This window comes from Grampus griseus, assembly GCF_964374135.1.
Source record: "Grampus griseus genome assembly, chromosome: 17".
Lineage (NCBI taxonomy): Eukaryota > Metazoa > Chordata > Mammalia > Artiodactyla > Delphinidae > Grampus > Grampus griseus.
In genome coordinates this window covers 81,285,327-81,303,304 of record NC_139011.1, presented here as the reverse complement: position 1 = coordinate 81,303,304, position 17,978 = coordinate 81,285,327, and the positions used below count along the sequence as shown (strand labels likewise).

General features: G+C 38.4%; 1 protein-coding gene across 1 annotated transcript in view; it reads left to right on the top strand.

Moving 5' to 3' along the window:
- The window catches only part of LOC309835286 (DNA repair-scaffolding protein-like), a gene marked incomplete at its 3' end in the record, with an annotated part of 120,000 nt that overhangs the window by 83,650 nt on the left and 18,372 nt on the right, over positions 1 to 17,978 (top strand). The window contains exon 6 of the mRNA XM_082674684.1: positions 13,836 to 13,936. Coding sequence (XP_082530810.1) covers positions 13,836 to 13,936 — 101 coding nt within the window. The remainder of the gene's footprint in view (positions 1 to 13,835; positions 13,937 to 17,978) is intronic.

The following is a 17,978-nucleotide window of genomic DNA, read 5'->3' as shown; positions in this document are numbered from 1 at the left end:
ATAGCCTCTGGAGAAAACAGGAAAGGAAGCAAATAAAAGGGATTCGAATGTCTTTGTTGAAGTTGATCCTTTGCAATTAGAGAAGGTCATGTTCCCAACCCTGTTGGGGGCCTGCTGTGTGCCAAGCACTGTTTCATGTCCTGGAGGCACAGCAGTGAACAAAGGCAGTGAAAGCTCTACCTGTCCTGAGGGGAAGGCTGATGAGGAGCCAAGAAGTAAAGTAGACATCATGTCAAAAGGAAATAAACTGTATGGAGAAAAAGCAGAAAAAGAGGGACAGATGGCCAGGAGGAAGGGGAGGACATTTCTATTTTAAACAGGGGATCAGGGAAGCCTCTGAGAATGTGACTTATTGAGCAGCTGGAGGAACAGAGCTGACATTTCCTGAGTTGAGGTAGGAGGCGGGTGAGGGGATCATATGGTTTGGTTTGGTTTTCCTTGGTGGGAATATCATGAGGCTTTTTTTAGGGAGATGAGGTTATTCGTCTTTTGCTTTCTCTGTACATTGACTGTACAAGTTCTTTTCACAGTTACTTGGGGTTTGAGTTTTTCATACTTCCAAACAAAAATTGGAGTTTCCCCACCATCTTTGCTGTTTGGCCTCAAATGCTTTTATACTTGTATGTATACATTTTGGGGGAGTGTATAAAAGTTTATATTTGTGTGGTCAATTCTGTAGGTCGGTCTTATTGTGTCAAGTTGCCTCCCAATTACTTTTTAAACATAGGAAGTTCTGTATCCTTAGTAATAGTAATCTCCTTTTATACATATTGTGTTATCTTCTTTCAGTTTTATTGAGATTTAATTGACATAGAGCACTGCGTAAGTTCAAGTTCAAGCATAATGACTTGTATACATTGTGAACAGTCATTTACTTGTCTTACTTAATTGTGCGGAAGCTTTTTAGTTTGATGTTGTTCCACTTGTTTATTTTTTATTATTATTTTTTTGCGGTACGCAGGCCTCTCACTGTTGTGGCCTCTCCCGTTGCGGACCACAGGCTCTGGACGCGCAGGCCCAGCGGCCATGGCTCACGGGCCCAGCCGCTCCGCGGCATGTGGGATCTTCCCGGACCGGGGCATGAACCCGTGTCCCCTGAATCGGCAGGCGGACTCTCAACCGCTGCGCCACCAGGGAAGAAGCCCCCTGCTTGTTTATTTTTGATTTTGTTGTTTGTGCTTTAGGTGTCGTATCCAAAAAATCATTGCCAAGACCTATGTCATGGAGCTGTTTTCCTTGATTTTCTTCTAGGATTTTTATGATTTCAGGTCTTACATTTAAGTCTTTAATCCATTTTGAGTTAATTTTTGTGAATGGTGTAAGATAGGGTCTAGTTTCATTCTTTTGTATGTGAATATCCAGTTCTCCCAGCACCATTTATTGAAGAGACTGTCTTTTCTCAATTGGGTGTTCTTGGCTCCCTTGTCAGATATTAATCGACTGAGTATGCATTGATTTATTTCTGGGCTCTCTTTTCTGTTCCATTGGTCTATGTGTCTGTTTTTATGCTGGTACCATACTTTTTTGATTACTGTAGCTTTATCTTATAGCTTATCTTGAAATTAGGAAGTGTGATGCTTCCCACTTTGTTCTTAATCAGGATTTCTTTGGCTGTTTGGGGTCTTTTGTGGTTCCATACAAATTTTTGGATTTTCTTTCTACTTCTATTAAAAATTCCACTGGACTCTTCCAAGGAATTGCATTGAATCTATAGACGGCTTTGTATATTATGGACATTTTAACAGTATTAATTCTTCCAGTCCATGAACATGGGATATCTTTCCACTTATTTGTTTTGTCTTCTGTTTCTTTTATCATGACTTTATATATTGAAAATCCTAAAGATTCCACCAAAAAACTGTTAGATCTAATCAACAAATTCAGTAAAGTTGCAGGATACAAAATTAACATACACAAATCAGTAGTGTATCTATAGAGACACTAATAATCCCATTTACAATAGCATCAAAAACCATAAAATACTTAGGAATAAAGTCAGCCGAGGAGGTGAAGAAGCTCTACAGTGAAAACTACAAGACATTGATGAAAGAAATCATGAGGTTTTCGACTATGTTCAGTTAGCCATTATATATCTGAGTAGGAGTACGAGTCTGGACTTCACATGACAAGGTTGGTGCTGGATGTGAATTTGTAATCTTTAGTGTCCAGATGGTTTTTAGGGCATGAGCTGGGTCATTTCCTAGATCAAATGCACACTGAAAGGAGAATCTGTCACAGAATCTGTGTCTTAGGCACTCTGCAGTGGTTGAGTCACAGAGGAAGAGGCTACTGAGGGAGGAATTAAATCTAAGAGAGCATGATGTCCTGGAAAGCAGCCAGCTATGACAGATGCTGCTGGGTTTGCGCTGTGGAGGACAGGGAATATAGAGCCTTCTCAGTGGAATGGTCAGGCAAAGTCAAATTGCTGTGGATTTAGAGAGAATGGAAGGAGAGAAACTGAAGACAGCATGCATAGAAAATTCATTGTGTGTTTTGCTTTAAGGGATGTAGAGAACTGTTTGCTAATTCAAAGGAATTTGGAGATTGAGACTTCTTTTTTATGAGTGGGAATGAGAGCAGATTTTTTATATATTGATGGGAAAGGTCCTCAGCAGGGGAAAGAGACGATAACTGTTGGAGTTGTGTCTGACTTGGTGGAAGGGGTTTACAGATGGAGGGGTGTCCTGGGTTAGGAGCACAGTTAGTCCATCCACGGACAGGTGAGAGGGCAGAGTCTCTTCAGGTGCAGGTAGATATATGTGGCAGTGGGAACTCATGCAAGTTCTTGCTGATCGCGTCTACTTTCTCGGTGAAATGGGAAGTGTCTTCATCAGCTGAGAGTAAGGAAAAGGAGATGATATTGGAGGAATGAGGAGAGAGAGTAGATGACATGGTCATGTAGTGGGGGAGTGAATGAACTAGGGAATTGCAGTAGGATTGTTTGGCAGGAGTGGTCATCATGAATTGAGTTTGAGACTGACTAGTCAGCATGGATTGAACCGTGGGGCTGCAGGTGTGGAACAGAGTGTGGGATTGTCCACTGAGTATGATGAACCCCGTCAGTAAAAGTCCTGAGGGTGATTGTGATACTGGACCATGAAATCTCGACTGGGTAAGGTCAGAATGAGAGCATGCAGGGTGTAGAGCACGAAGAGATGGGGTTGTACCACCTGATTGTGAACTGGGGAGAGGTTGGTCGAACACTTCTGAAGTCATGACGCTAGAGGTCATGAGCTGAACAGGTAAGAATGACTGGTGCTCAGAAGTGAATTAATGGAGGGAGGCGGTTTGTAACCTTGAGGTTTAGAGGATGACCATGGGCGATGAGTGGCTGAGGTGAGGTGGAGGACACGCAGTCTTGGAGGAGAGGACTTCAAGGAATGAGGAGGTTGAGGTATCAGACGCCTGGCAGGGAACTGATATCGACAAGAATGGTGGCCTGCAGCCAGAAGATAAGGCCTCCAAAGAGTTGCTGGCACAGCTGTGGAGGTGCCTTCCCTGGGGTGAAGATGGTCTCTGTCCTGTCCTCCCCGCCTCCTGGAATATAAGGGGGGTGCAAGATGGCCTGGAATCCTCAGCGAGGAGCAGGCCTACCCCTTCCAGGCCCTTCATGCCTGTCAGGTGGAGGGGAGGGAGAAAAGACAGCTGCTTTTTAAGGTCCCTGTCTCAGGGGAGGAGCAGGAAGGTAAAGAGAACATGCGGAGAGGTTGAGGACACGGGTTTTGCTGGCGACTGAAGCAGCTCCAGCAATATGCACATGATTGTTTTCTTCTTGTGATTTCTAAGCGATAACTAAGAGGTGTCTATTTTGTGGTTATTCTTTTAAAGTTACTGTGTTGAAGTACTAAAAGAGAGGTTGGTGTGATTTGGGTTGGCTGTCTCAGGCATCAAACTGGAAGACTTTCTGTTGACAGTAGGAGGAGCTTTACTGAACTGACCAAAAGGCCCATGATTGCCACAGGATCGCTGTTTGATGACCTGCTTCAGAAGCAGGGGAAAGGGTTACATGTTTTGGCTCATATGTGTTTAGAGCATCATGTTTTAGAGAGTTAAGAAAATCTCTTAGCTTGTTGTCTAGTAATGATTGAAGAAAGAGTTTCACATTAAGTGTTTGATTTGTTGACGTGAAGTCTTATGAAAGTGCTGAGAATACAGACATCTTGATAATCCTCCCAGGGAAAGATCACCAACTTTTGTCATAGAAGTTCAACAGGGGGCCTGAGGAAAATAACACTGCTACTAAGGAAAAAAGCAGGTGTAGGTTATAGATTTTCATTATGTAGCATGAATATAGCAGTGATTAAAAGATTTTTTTTTTTTTAACCTGATAAGGACTGGCTAGCAAGGATCAAGTTAAGTAGTTGGCATTTCAAGGCTGGAGAACACTCGTCCTCTCTCCCTGTGGTTTGCCCCACAGGGAAATATTAATTCAGTCTCTTTGGGCTTTCTTCCTTGTTTATTTTTATTTTTGATTCATGGCACTGTTTGAGGCATAACTAATGAAAGTCAGTGCAACATTGTTTTGATATTTGAGTTATGTTGTCAGTAATAAAGCCATATTACCACAGTCGTACGATCAAGTTTTTTTTTCACAGTGTCTATTATATCTGACAGAGAGCAAAACTTGAAAATATTGTATACTATATTTATTTAAATTATTTTTTCTTCACCTAGTTTCTTTACCTATTATAACTTATTAAAAATATTATAATGATTTTTTTTTATGGAACTTAGAATGTTTTTGAATCTTTATTCTTTTTCACTTCATACATTGTAGAAATGTTTAGCCTTGTTGAATTGATGCCAGTAATCTTTTCAGATACAGTACCAATCTGTTTATTTTATATAAAAGATAGACTATCTTAATTTGGTTAGTGAATTTATCTTTTTTTTTTCCCCACTCCACTGGTGTTTTGGATTTTATCTGTGACTAACTTAGCAGACTATATTGAAAAGAGTTAATTTGGAGGTTCCAGTCCAAGATGGCGGCATAGGAAGCTCCTGAACTCACTTTCTCCCATAGACATATTGAATCTACAGCTATGCTCAAGGCAATTCCCTCTAAAAGAAATCCAGAAATGGAGAGGTTGTTATACATTGGGCAAATGAGAAAGTACGCCCGTTGAAATGGGTAGGAAAGGCTAAGACATGAGACACCCTCTCACCATAAACCCCACCCCAGTGACATACAATCAGTAGGGAACTTGTAACTCCTAGCTTCTCCGTGAGGAGCAAAGAGTTTGGATCCAATATCTAGCACCCCAGCTTTTAAGACTTTCACTGGAGGCACTAGCCCCCATAACACCCAGCTCTGAAAGCCAAAGGGGCTTGTGTCCATGAGACCCACGAGACTATAGCAAACATAGAAACAGTTCTTAATGGGCTTGCTAGGACTCCCCGTGGCTATTCTTCCAGGGCTCAGCACACAGAGCTGACAGAAACACTCATCTCCCAGTCTTTGCCCAGAAGAGGCCTATTTGCATATGTTAAAAGCTGCTGCCTGAGGATCAGGTTCTCATTTAGCACACATCTAGGGTGCTGACTGCCAGTCTCCTCAGAGGCGAGGGAGGCAGCGGGTACCATCTTCTTGCTGTCCCTCTACATCACGGTGGGTTGATGGTGTCTCCTAGAAGAGGCTTTTTCACATGTCTGGCATTCTGGTAGCAGCTTTTGCTGCTACCACCCAGGAGAAACACTTCTTGATTGCCTGTCTCTGATGGCTAGCAGGGCTGGCATTTGTGGATCCCACAGGAAAGTAGCAAACAAAGAAGCAGTTCTTTTCTGGCTATTCCCAAAGGGCTCAGCTTAGAGGGAGTAGGCAGAAATGCCCAGCTCCCAGTATTTTCTTTGAATAGGTTTCCCTGCCTACTTTAAAAGCTGCTGACTGAGATTCTACCCTTTGGGACACTGATAGGTTTTGGTATACTCTCAACTTCTGGGAACCACTGAGAACAAAGAAGGCAGCTTGGATGTTCACAAACGTTTCAGAGAACCAAGAACTCAGGCCAAGCTGAAGAATAAGGTTGTTCTCCTAAACACATAGAGTCAAGGAAAATGAAGAATAAGAGGAATATGTTCCAAAAAAAAAAAAAAAAAAAAAAAAACAAGGAAAAACTCCAGAAACAGAGCTAATGAAAGAGAGATAAGTGATTTACCTGAAAAGAGTTCAAAATAATAGTCATAAAGATGCTCACTGAGGTTGGCAGAGTAATGCATCAACAAAGTGAGAATTGTAAGAGATAGAAGATAAAGTACCAAACAGAAATCACAAACCTGAAGAATGCAGTAACTGCACTGAAAAATTCAGTAGAGGTGTTCAACAGCAGACTAGATTAAGTGGAAGAATGGATTAGTGAACTCAAAGACAGGGCAGCAGAATTCATCCAAACAGAGGACCAAAAAGAGAAGGGAATGAAAAAGACTGAAGATACCTTCAGGGACTTAAAAGACACCATCAAGTGGACCAATATTTGCATTATAGGGGTCTCAGAAGGAGGAGAGAGAGAGAAACAGGCAGAAAGTTTATTCAAAGAAATAATGGCTGAAAACTTCCCTATTACAGGGAAAGAAACAGACACCTAGATCCAGGAAGTCCAGAAAGTTTTTAGTATGTTGAATCCAACAGACCCACACCAAGACACATAAGTAAATTATTAAAAGTTAAAGAAGATCATCTTAAAAGCAGCAAGAGAAAATGAACATGTTACGTACCAGGGAACCCCAGTAACACCATCAGTGGATTTTTAGCACAATGTTGGCAGACAAGAAGGGTGTGGCATGATATATCCAATGTGCTAAAAGGGGGAAAAAATGCCAACCGAGAATACTTTACCCAGCAAAGTTGTCCTTCAGAGTTGAAGGAGAGATGAAGAGTTTTACAGATATGTAAAAGCTGAAGGAGTTCATCAACACTAATCTAGCCTTATAAGAAATGCTAAGGGACTTCTTCAAGCTGAAAAGAAGAGATGCTAAAGGTAACAGGAAACATGACAGAATAAATCTCACTGGTAAATGTAAATATATAGTTACATTCAGAATATTCTAATGATGTTATGGTGGAGGGTAAATCACTTCTAAATATAGTATGAAGATTAAAAGACAAAAATATTTAAAATAACTATAACTACAATAATTTGTTAATGGACAAATAAGGTAAAAGATGTAAATTGTGACATCAAAAACAAAATGTCAGAGTGGGGGAGAGTAAATATATAGAATTCTAGTATGCATTTGAACTTAAGTTGTTTTCAGCTTTAAGTAGACTGTTATAAATATAAGGTATATTATATAGCCTTGTGGTAACCACAGAGTAAAAACCTATAATAGGTAACAAAAAAGTTAAAGAGAAAGGAATCAAAACACACCAGTATAGAAAATCAACAAATTAAAATGGAAGAGACAAAGAGAAGAAGAAAGGAACAAAGGTGTTACAGAAAGCCAAAAAGCAATTCACAAAATGGCAACAGTAAATCCATATTTATCAGTAATTATTTTAGATATAAATGGACTAAATTCTCCAATCAAAAGACAAAGGGTAGCTGAATGGACTTTTTTAAAAAGAGGCCCAACTAAGTGCTGATTATAAGAGACTCACTTCACCCTTAAGGCCAGAAACAGACTGAAAATGAAGGGATGGAAAAACATATTCCATGAAAATGGAAACCTTAAAGAAAGCAGGGGTAGCTATGTGTATATCAGAGTGTATAGGCTTTGAGCCAAAAACTGTAACAAGAGGCAAGAAAAGTCATTTCGTAATGATAAAGTCATCATAATGATAAAGTCATCAATTCATCAAGAGGATATAATAATTGTAAATACTTATGCACCAAGCATAGATATATAATGCAAATTTAACATACCTGAAGGGAGTTAGAAATACAATAATAGTAGGGGACATCAGTACCCCACTTTCAACAATGGATGGATCATCCAGAGAATCAATAAGGCAACATTGGACTTGGACATACTACGTCACATGCATTTAACGTACATTTACAGGACATTCCATCCAAAAACAGCAGAATATACATACTTCTTAAAGCACATGAAACATTTCCAGGATAGATCATATGTTATGCTATAAAACAAGTTTTATTAGGTTTAAGAAGACTGAAATCATGTCAACCATGTTTTCCGACCACAGTGGTTTGAAACAAAACAATTACAGGAAGGAAGGAAACTGGAAAATTCACAAATAGATGGAGATTAAAAAAACATGCTCCTGAACAACCAGCGGATCAAAAAAGATATCAAAAGAGAAATAAAAAATACCTTGAGACAAATAAAAATGGAAAACCACATACCAGAACTAATATGAAGCAGCAAAAGCAGTTCTAAGAGGGAAGTTCATAGTGTTAAATGCCTACATTAAGGAAAAAGAAAGAAAGATACCAAATGAACAACCTAACTTTACACCTCCTCAAAGAATCATGTAAAGAAGAACAAATTAAGCCCAAAGTTAGTAGAAGAAAGGAAATAATAAAAATCAGTTGGGAAATATATGATACAGATTGAAAAGACAATAGAAAAGATTAGTGGAAATGATTAATGATTAATGGTTTTTTGAAAAGCTAAACAAAATAGACAAACCTTTACCTAGATATAACAAAAAAGATAAAAGTCTCAAATAAAATTAGAAATAAGAAGGGAGTCATTACAACTGATATCACATAAATACAAAGGATCATGATAGACTACTATGAACAATTATACACCAACAAATTGGACAACCTAGAAGAAATGGGTAAGTCCTAGAAACATTCAACCTACCAAGAGTGAATCAAGATGAAATAAAAAATCTGAACAGACAAACTACTAGTAAGGAGATTGAATCAGTAATCAAAAACCTCACAGCAAAGAAAAGTCTCGGAACAGACGGTTTCACTATTTAATTCTGTTTCATTTTCAATGATGAATTAATGCCAGTATTTCTCAAACTCTTTCAAAAAATAGAAGAGGAGAGAACACCTCCAAACTCAACAGCTCCAAACTCATTTTACATGTCCAGTATTACCCTGATACCAAAACCAGATGAGGACACTTCAAGAAAAGAAAATTACAGACCAATATCCTTAAAGAACATGGGCACAAAAATCCTCAATAAAGTGTTGGCAAACCAAGTTCAACAATATATTAAAAGGATTATATACCATGATCAATTGGGATTGATTCTAGGGATGCAAGGATTGTTCACCTTCCACAAATCAGTCAACACGATACATCATATTAACAAAATGGAGAAAAAAATCATATGGTCATTTCAATAGATGCAGAAAATGCTTTGACAAATATCCGCATCCACTCATGAAAAAAATTTCAACTGGGTGTTAAGGGAATGTACCACAACATAATAAAGGCCACAGAGCGCAAGCCCACAGCTGATACCTTACTCAACAGTGAAAAGGTCAACACTTTTCCTGTAATATCAGGAACAACAAGGATGCCACTCGCGTCACTTTTATTTAACATAGTACTGAAAATCCAAGCCAGAGTAATTAGGCGAGAAAGAGAAATAAAAGGCATCCAAATATCAGAATTAAAAATTCTTCACAGATGACATGACATTATACAGGAAAACCTAAAGACTCACCAAAAAACCGTTAGAAGTAATAAATGAATTCAGCAAAGGATACAAAAATCAGTATAGGCATACTTCATTTTATTATGCTTTGCTTCATTGCACTTTGCAAATATTGTGCATTTTTGTTTGTTTGTTTTACAAATTGAAGGTTTGTGGCAACCCTGTGTTTCTATGCCATTTTTCTAATAGCACTATTTTAAAATTAAGGTATGTACATTTTTTAAGACATAGTTGTACACTTAGTAGAGTGTACAGGGAAACCAAAAAGCTCGTGTGATTTGCTTTATTGTGATATTAAATTTATTGTGGTGGTCTGGAACTGAATCCCCAATATCTCTGTATACAAAAATCAGATGCATTTCTATATGCTAACCACAAACCTATCCAAAGTAGAAATTAAGAAAACAATCCTGTTTACAGTTGCATCAAAAAGTACTAAAATACCTGGGAATAAAGGTAAAAAATATCTCTACACTTAAAATTATAAGACATTGCTGAAAAAAATTGAGGAAGACAAAAGTAAATGGAAAGATATTCTGTGCTTATGGATTGAAAGAATTAATATGGTTAAAATGTCCATATTACCCAAAGCCATCTACAGATTGAATGCAACCCCTATCAAAATTCCAGTGGCATTTTTCACAGATATAGAACAAACAATCCTGAAATATATGTGGATCCACAAAGACCCCGAATAGCCAAAGCAATCTTGAGAAAGAAGAACAAAGCTAGAGGCACCACACTTCCTAATTTCAAACTATATTACAAAGCAGTAGTAATCGAAAGAGTATGGTATTGGTATAAAACACACATATTTCAATGGAACATAATAGAGATCCAGAAATAAACCTGTGCGTATATAGTCAATTAACTTACAACAATGGAGGCGCAAATATACTATGGGTAGATGATAGTCTCTTCGATAAATAGTGTTGGGAAAATTGTACAGCCACATGCAAAAGAATGAAACTGGACCCCTATCTTACACCACACACAAAAACAACTCAAAATATATTAGACTTTAATGGACGACCTGAAAACATAAAAATCTTAGATGAAAACATGGGTGGTAATCTCCTTCACCTTGGTCCTGGTGATGAATTTTGGGGATTTAACACCAAAAGCAAAGGCAACAAAAGCAAAAATAAACAAATGGAACTACATCAAACTAAAAGGCTTCTGCACAGCAAAGGAAACCGTCACCAAAATGAAAAAGGCAGCCTATAGAATGGAAGAAACTATCTGCAAATCATATCTGATGAGGTTAATATCCAAAATACATAATGAACTCACACAACTCAATAGCAAAAATATCAAAGTCTGATTTTAAAAATGAGCAGAAGAACTGAATAGACATTTTTCCGAAGAAGACATCCAAGTGACCAAGTGACAGGTATGTGAAAAGGTGTTCAACATCAGTAATAATCAGGGAAATGCAAGTCAAAACTCATTGAGATACCACCTCACGTCTGTCAGAATGGGTATCATTAAAGAGACAAGAGATGACAAGTGTTGACCAGGATGTAGAGAAAAGGGAACCCTCGTGTGCTGTTGGTGGGAGTGTAAAATGCTGCAGCTACTATGGAAAGCAGTACAGAGGTCCTAAGAAAATTAAAAACAGATCTGCCATACTATCCAGCAATCCCACTTCTGGGAATATTTTCATACAAAAGGGGTGCAAACTTGTAGTCATAGAGTGAATAAGTTAGGAGGGTCTAATGTACACATGGGGTGATGTTTATTCAGAACACTACCTGTACAACTGAAATTTGCTGAGAGTAGAATTTAAATGTTTACATGAAAAATAAAAAGATAAATATGTGAGGAGGTGGATCTGTCAATTGAGTAAATGGGGGGGGGGGTCCTTTAACATGCACGCATGTATCCAGTGTCCACAATGTACGCTGTAAATGCTTACAGATTTATTTGTCAAATATATCTCAATAAAATTGAAAAGAAAAAGAAAACAAAAAAAGAGTTAATTTGTATGTATTGTAGCAGAGCCTTCTTGAACCTTTTTTTTTTTTTTTTAATGTACGAGAGGTTTTTTACTAGAATTATGATTGTTGACTAGAGGTCATGGTGTTTCCATTCCTAAGTCTGGTGCACCAGCTCAGAATTCCCTGCAGGTTCTTGGAGCAGAGGTATCCTGTGACCCTATGACTAAAACCAAGGTGGAAATGCAGATTCTCTATTGCGGTTTCAGATGCTCCCGCCTGTGGAGAACTCTTCTGCCTTCATTTTTACTCTTGCTCTCTATCTTTCATCCTGTAATTCCTGCAGTTTACTTGTGAGATTCTAGGGCTTGGCATTAACTATATACTTCTTTCAGATTGTATTTTGTCCTTTTTTTTCTTCTCTCTAAAGTAATCTCATAAGATTGAAAACCAACATTTGGCAAATAATTATCTAAACCATAGTTCAAAGAACACAGTGTGTTGCTTTTTTTCTTGTGTTTATTATAATGGGTTGGCCAAAAAGTTCGTTCAGGGTTAGGACTAGTTCTTTAAGTAGTAAGTATTCTTTTTTTTTTGCAAACAAACTTTCATTATTCTAGTTCAGTCTTTCACAAACATACTATACAGAGTCTTATATGGTATAAAACAAAGGGAAACATCTCTGTCTATTCAATTTAACACAACACCAAAATAAAGCAATTAAGACTTTGGGGAATTAAGTAGTAAGTATTCTTGAAGAGGCAGTAGGTACATCATGAGTCTAAGCTTGTGATCTCTGGGGCCAGACTGCGTGGCATGCATCCAGCTGTGCCCTCAGCAGATGTCTCACCTGCAGTGCTGTGCACTCAGTGTCTCTGTTCATCATCTGTAAAATAAAGATGACAGTAGTACCTCCTTTTGTGGTGTTGTTTAGAGGGGGTGTATAAATGAGTTACTTCATGTAAACAGAATGATAAGAAGGGCTTGCATATATATAAAGTAGAGATTCTTTGGCATTTATGTGATTATGATAATTTTTTAAAAATTGCTGTTATATATACTGCTTGCACACACACGTATTCAGAAATAATTACTGCCTGTAGAAAAACAGCTACCTATAGGAAAACAAAGTAGTTGGTAGTGACAATATATATAATATGTTTTAAAGTAAGATCCTTCCATCATTGTGGAAAGAGCATAGGGTGCAAGTAAAAATCTAACAGAATCAGTAACACCAGTGACGAACATTTTTTGAAGATTTACTAAATGCCATACACTGTGCTCAGTTCTTTCTGTTTTCAAGAATGTTTCCTCATCTGGCTAGTTATACGATATTGGAGAATTTTCTTAACCTCTCTCTAAGCTCTGATTTTATAATGTATGAGGTGGGTATTGATGTCTGTTCTTTCTACCTCAAAGGGATATTATTAGAATAAAATGAGATAATGTAGTGAAATGATCAGTGAACATAATTTTATGAGATAATACATTGATAAATTATATAACATGTAGTCATAATGGTGATTAACAGCTGATCTTGATTTCTCTTAAGATCACAGATGTGTTAGGAGCTGCTGACTTCTGAGTATAGGTAGTTTACGAATTTAAAAAAATGTGTGTTTATATGAATTTATAATTTATCTACCTACCTACCTATCTATCTGTCTAGTCATTGATAGGTCAGGGCTCTTGTGAAGTGCCTGTATGTCCATTGTTATGAATTGTCTTCCTGTCATGCATGGAAGTTTTCTTCTTTGTATAATGTTGGTATCCTTGCTGTATGTTTATGATTAATACTCAATTATCTCTGTAGGCCAAGTAATGAGCCCATACCCAAATCCTTATTTGAGTGTTCTACCTATCAACAGTGTACAGGTTTTATTCTTGACTACAACTCTGAACCCATTTTACAATTATCTGTTTGCCCGTCTGCTGATCAGATTGTAAGGCCCACCGTGACATGGCTTATTGCCTTCTTTGTACCCTTGGCACCTGGTGCTTGGCTAGGTAGAGTAGGAAACACGTAATCAGGACATATATATGGAATAAGTAAACTAAGAAAGGATAGTCCGGAAGTCATACTGATCTCAGAGGAGCCCGTATTTCTAAGAATCAGAAAACTGATCTTCCGAGAAATCTTTAAAAAGGAGATTACTAACCTAGAAGGATTTGGCCTCTAGGAAGAGAATGTATTGCCAAACAAGTTAAAATTTGAATGCTTTATTTGTGCCTGATTGGAGGGTATAAAATATAAATGTACCAACTATTCTGAAGCTTTTCTTTTAACTAAGCTTAATACATTATAATTTGTTGAACAGAGGCGGGCTAGCAGAAAGACTAAATGGACTGCAGAATCGAGAGAGATCTGCCGTTTCTTTGTGGAGACATCAGTATCTTTCTTACCAAAGGACACTTTCAGGTAAGGCTTGCACTGGCATCTGTGAGTAAAGAAAATGCCAGTTAAAAGTATTTTTACATTAAAATATATGAAGTTGATCATCACTATTTTTACACCTTTTTCTCTAGGTGTCCAAAGATCTGAGTGGGAGGGTTCTGTACTATACCTTTTTCTTGCTCTGTCCCAGTAGCTTTCAGACTTTTGTGGCTGTGACCCACAGTAAACAGTACATCTTACAGCATCTCCCAATACACACACGACATTCACACATATCACTCACACACACACACACACACCCCTGAAACAAACATTTAATAAACAACACCAAGCTCAGTGATGTACCAAAGTCCTAGGCTCACTAAATTGGTGCAGAACCCTTCTAATGAGTTGCAACATTACAGTGAATGAACCAAATTGTCAAGCACAGAGCTGAGAGAGTGTCTTCTGGAGGCTGGACTAGAAAAATACCAAGACAAACTAGTGTGCCTGGGTGCCTGGACCGAGGGGAAAAGATGACCTTTTGTTTGGCTCATTGGCACCAAATAGCTTATTTGGAATGTTCCTTATGTTTTCTCTTCTTTAACTTGGGAATAGAGGGTATTCGTGATATTTAATTATACCATGAATAAAAGACAAAAACAAAATAAAACAAAAAACCAGAGCCAAAAATTAATCCGTGAATTTGAAAATATGAATGTGACCATCTCTAATAGATTTTTCTGTTAGAAGTCTCTATATTTAGGAACTTGGGTTTTGTTTGTCTCTTAGATGAATTTATTTTTCAGATCTGTGAATCCTCCCCTTGATGTCTTGTAATAAGTTGTGTCTTTTTCTTTACTTTTGATATAACTCATTATAAACATATATTAGGAGGAACATTTCACTATTTGATGTTTTGTTTCCTGTGTGGCCTGGCAGAAGAAGTTTCTTCTTTTAACATAAGAAAAGTTTTTTCTCATTTCTGTATGTGTATAGCAACTGAATAAATGAGAGAAAAACTCGAAAATATTAAGTAGAGGTAACTCCCTGTCTCCCCAATCCCAAGAACTAAAATTTAGTAAACAGCTGAAATTCAGCGATGGATTTGTTAAAATATCTCTGTAATTAAACTCTCTAATCCTCTTAATTTCCCTGTCAAAAATGCGTATAACTGTAGACCCTTGCCTTATGAACTGTGCTAATAATAAATCAAACTGCATGGGAAGGATGTGCAGCTCTAGGATGGCCCTGGGACTTGATAGACTGTGGAAACACAGAAGCACTGTCATTCTGAGGTTGGTTTCACTGCCGCCAGATCTGGAAGTTCAGAAGCAACCGAGAGCAGCAGCTTCTCCTCCCCCTTAGGGTGTGGGTGTACCTTTGGGTTTGCACAGTACCGCAGTCAGAATCCCGTCTTCTTCTCTTCAGACTCAAGAGCGTTATTGAGCTTTGGTTAATTTTGAATGACCAGGGCACTGTGTCGGGCTTGATTTTTCCTTCTTCTGATGGGTTTGAGAAGTCTAGGAGTTAGTAGTAATTTATGAACCACATCTTGGTTTTTGTTCTGAATATTAAGTATAGTATATCTCACTGAGTCTACCTTTATATCCCTCAGATATGAGAAATTATGGTTTACAAAATTAATCTGTAATTGTAATAATTTAGCCTGAGGCCTTTCTTCCCAAGTTTCTTATATTTGAGGAGCATTATCTAATTATTCCACAGTTGAGAGGGACGTGGAGCCTGCTTACTAACTTGAAATATTTGAGTAGATGTCTTCAACACATCTTTCTGCCTTTTTTTTTTTTTTTTTTATTGCGGTACGCGGACCTCCCACTGCCGCGGCCTCCCCCGTAGCGGAGCACAGGTTCCGGGACGCACAGGCTCAGCGGCCATGGCTCACGGGTCCAGCCGTTCTGCGGCATGTGGGATCTTCCCGGACCGGGGCACGAACCCACGTCCCCCACATCGACAGGCGGACTCCCAATCACTGCGCCACCAGGGAAGCCCTTTCTGCCTTTTAAAAAAAAACTTTTCATTTGGAGGTAATTGTAGATTCACATTAAACTAATGCCATTCTAAGAAATAACACAGTGGCTTCTTGTGCCCCTCACCTCGTTCCACCAAGGCTGACGTTTTTCCTATGTCTAGTACGCTGGCACAACCAGGAATTGATCCAGATACAATTCACCAACCTTATTCAGGTTTTACCAGCTTATATGCACTCGTGTGTGTCTGTTTTGTTTATGTAATTTTATCACCTGGGTAGATTCATGTGCCCATTACCACAGTCAAGATACAGGACACTCATCATCAGGATCCCGCGGACTCCCTTTTAGCCACCTCTTCCCACCTAAAGCCTCGCAACCACCAGTGTGTTCACCATTGTCATCTCAGAAATGTTCCATAAATGAAATAATATGGTATGTAACCTTTGGGGAATTGACTTCTTCTCACTCAACACCATTCCCTTGAGATTTATCCAAGTTTGTGTGTATATCAGCAGTTAGTTCCTCTTACTCTGTGATATGGATGTACCACACTTTGTGCACCTGTGGAGGGACATTTAGACCTTACAAATAAAGGTGCTGTGAACAAGATTTTGAGTGAACATAGGTGTTTAATTTTCTGGTATAAATGATCAAGGGTGCAGTTGCTGGGTGTTATAGTAAGTGCTTGTCTAGTTTTGTAAGACGTTGCATATTAATATCAAATATTTCAGTGAGTATCTCTAGCACATGTTTCTGGCTTTAAGAAAAAAATTTTTTTAACACCTTTAGTTTGTGGATTTCAACTCTTCTTTTCTTCCCTCATGGATAGCTTACTTTTCTGGGCTGTTTTATAACTCTTACCATTTAATAATCAGTTTTGTTTACCTTGTTAGTACCTTCTAGTACATTTCAATATAAAAGACATACATCTCAAGGTTCTTAAAAGTTGAGTAAATTTTTATGTGTGCCTATTTTCTTGGTTTTTGTTGTAGTTGTTTTTTGATACACTCAGGAGAGATTGAGCTTTGCTGTTGAAAGAACAGAGAGAAGCATGTGCACTACACATGAAGGCCAATATAGATGGATGTGTTGGATGAAACACAGAAGAGAAGGCAGAGGGTAGACCACTCAGGGCTTGGAGGCCACTCTTGGATTTTATTGCAATGTGATGCCTTGCAAATATGCAATTTAAAATATGGCTGTAGAATAGAGAATTGTGATTATAGAAACAAGAGAAAAATATTTCCTAGATTTCTTTTCAGGAACCATTTTATTTCTCTTCTTCCTATTTGAGGGGAAACAGTTTTCCAACAGTAGTTTGCCATTTACCTGGATGGCAATGGTCAGTTTCTATTAAGTGGTATTCAGAGTATTTCACATGTTTATCATCTCATTTAATCCTCACAGCCGACCTTTCAGTTAGGTTCTCTGATCCTATTTTAGAGACAGAGAGAATCTGGACAGGCAGGGTCCTGTGTCCTGGCTAGCAGGTGGCAGAGTCAGATTTATATCAAACAGTCTCCCTTGCTGGCCCGTGATCGTGGCCCATCTTGTTCTGGGTAGATTGCTGGGAAGGCAGATCCAGGCCCTGAGGACATGAGCCCATATTGTGCCCGACTTCTGTAGATGTGAGTGTAATGATTCCTTTGTCTGACCTCTGTTTAGTAACAGTGCAACAAATATTTTCACAATATGTTTGATATCTATGTTTTTAAGACTAATAATAGTTACAGATATTCTTGGATGAAAAAGAAACTGAACTTCTTATACTGTTCAGGAAGAGTGTAAAGAGAAAAAAAAGAAGAAAGAAGAAGTGCAACAAAAAAAATGATGGGTTTGAGATAAATTATTTTTCACAAGATTTTTGTTCGTAGAAGTTCGCTCTAAACTTCAGAAGGAAGAAGGGGGTGGATAAGAAAGGAGGGAAATCAGTGAAGTGCAGTAGCAGTTACTGTCGTCCAAAGCAGAATTCTCTCTGGATTTCCTTGTTCGTCACCTTGCTGCCATTGAACGTGTTGGCAGTGCTCGCTGAGGGCGTGTGTGTGAGCACTGGCCTGTGAGGACAGATGTACTTTAGGTTTCTGTGCACGTGT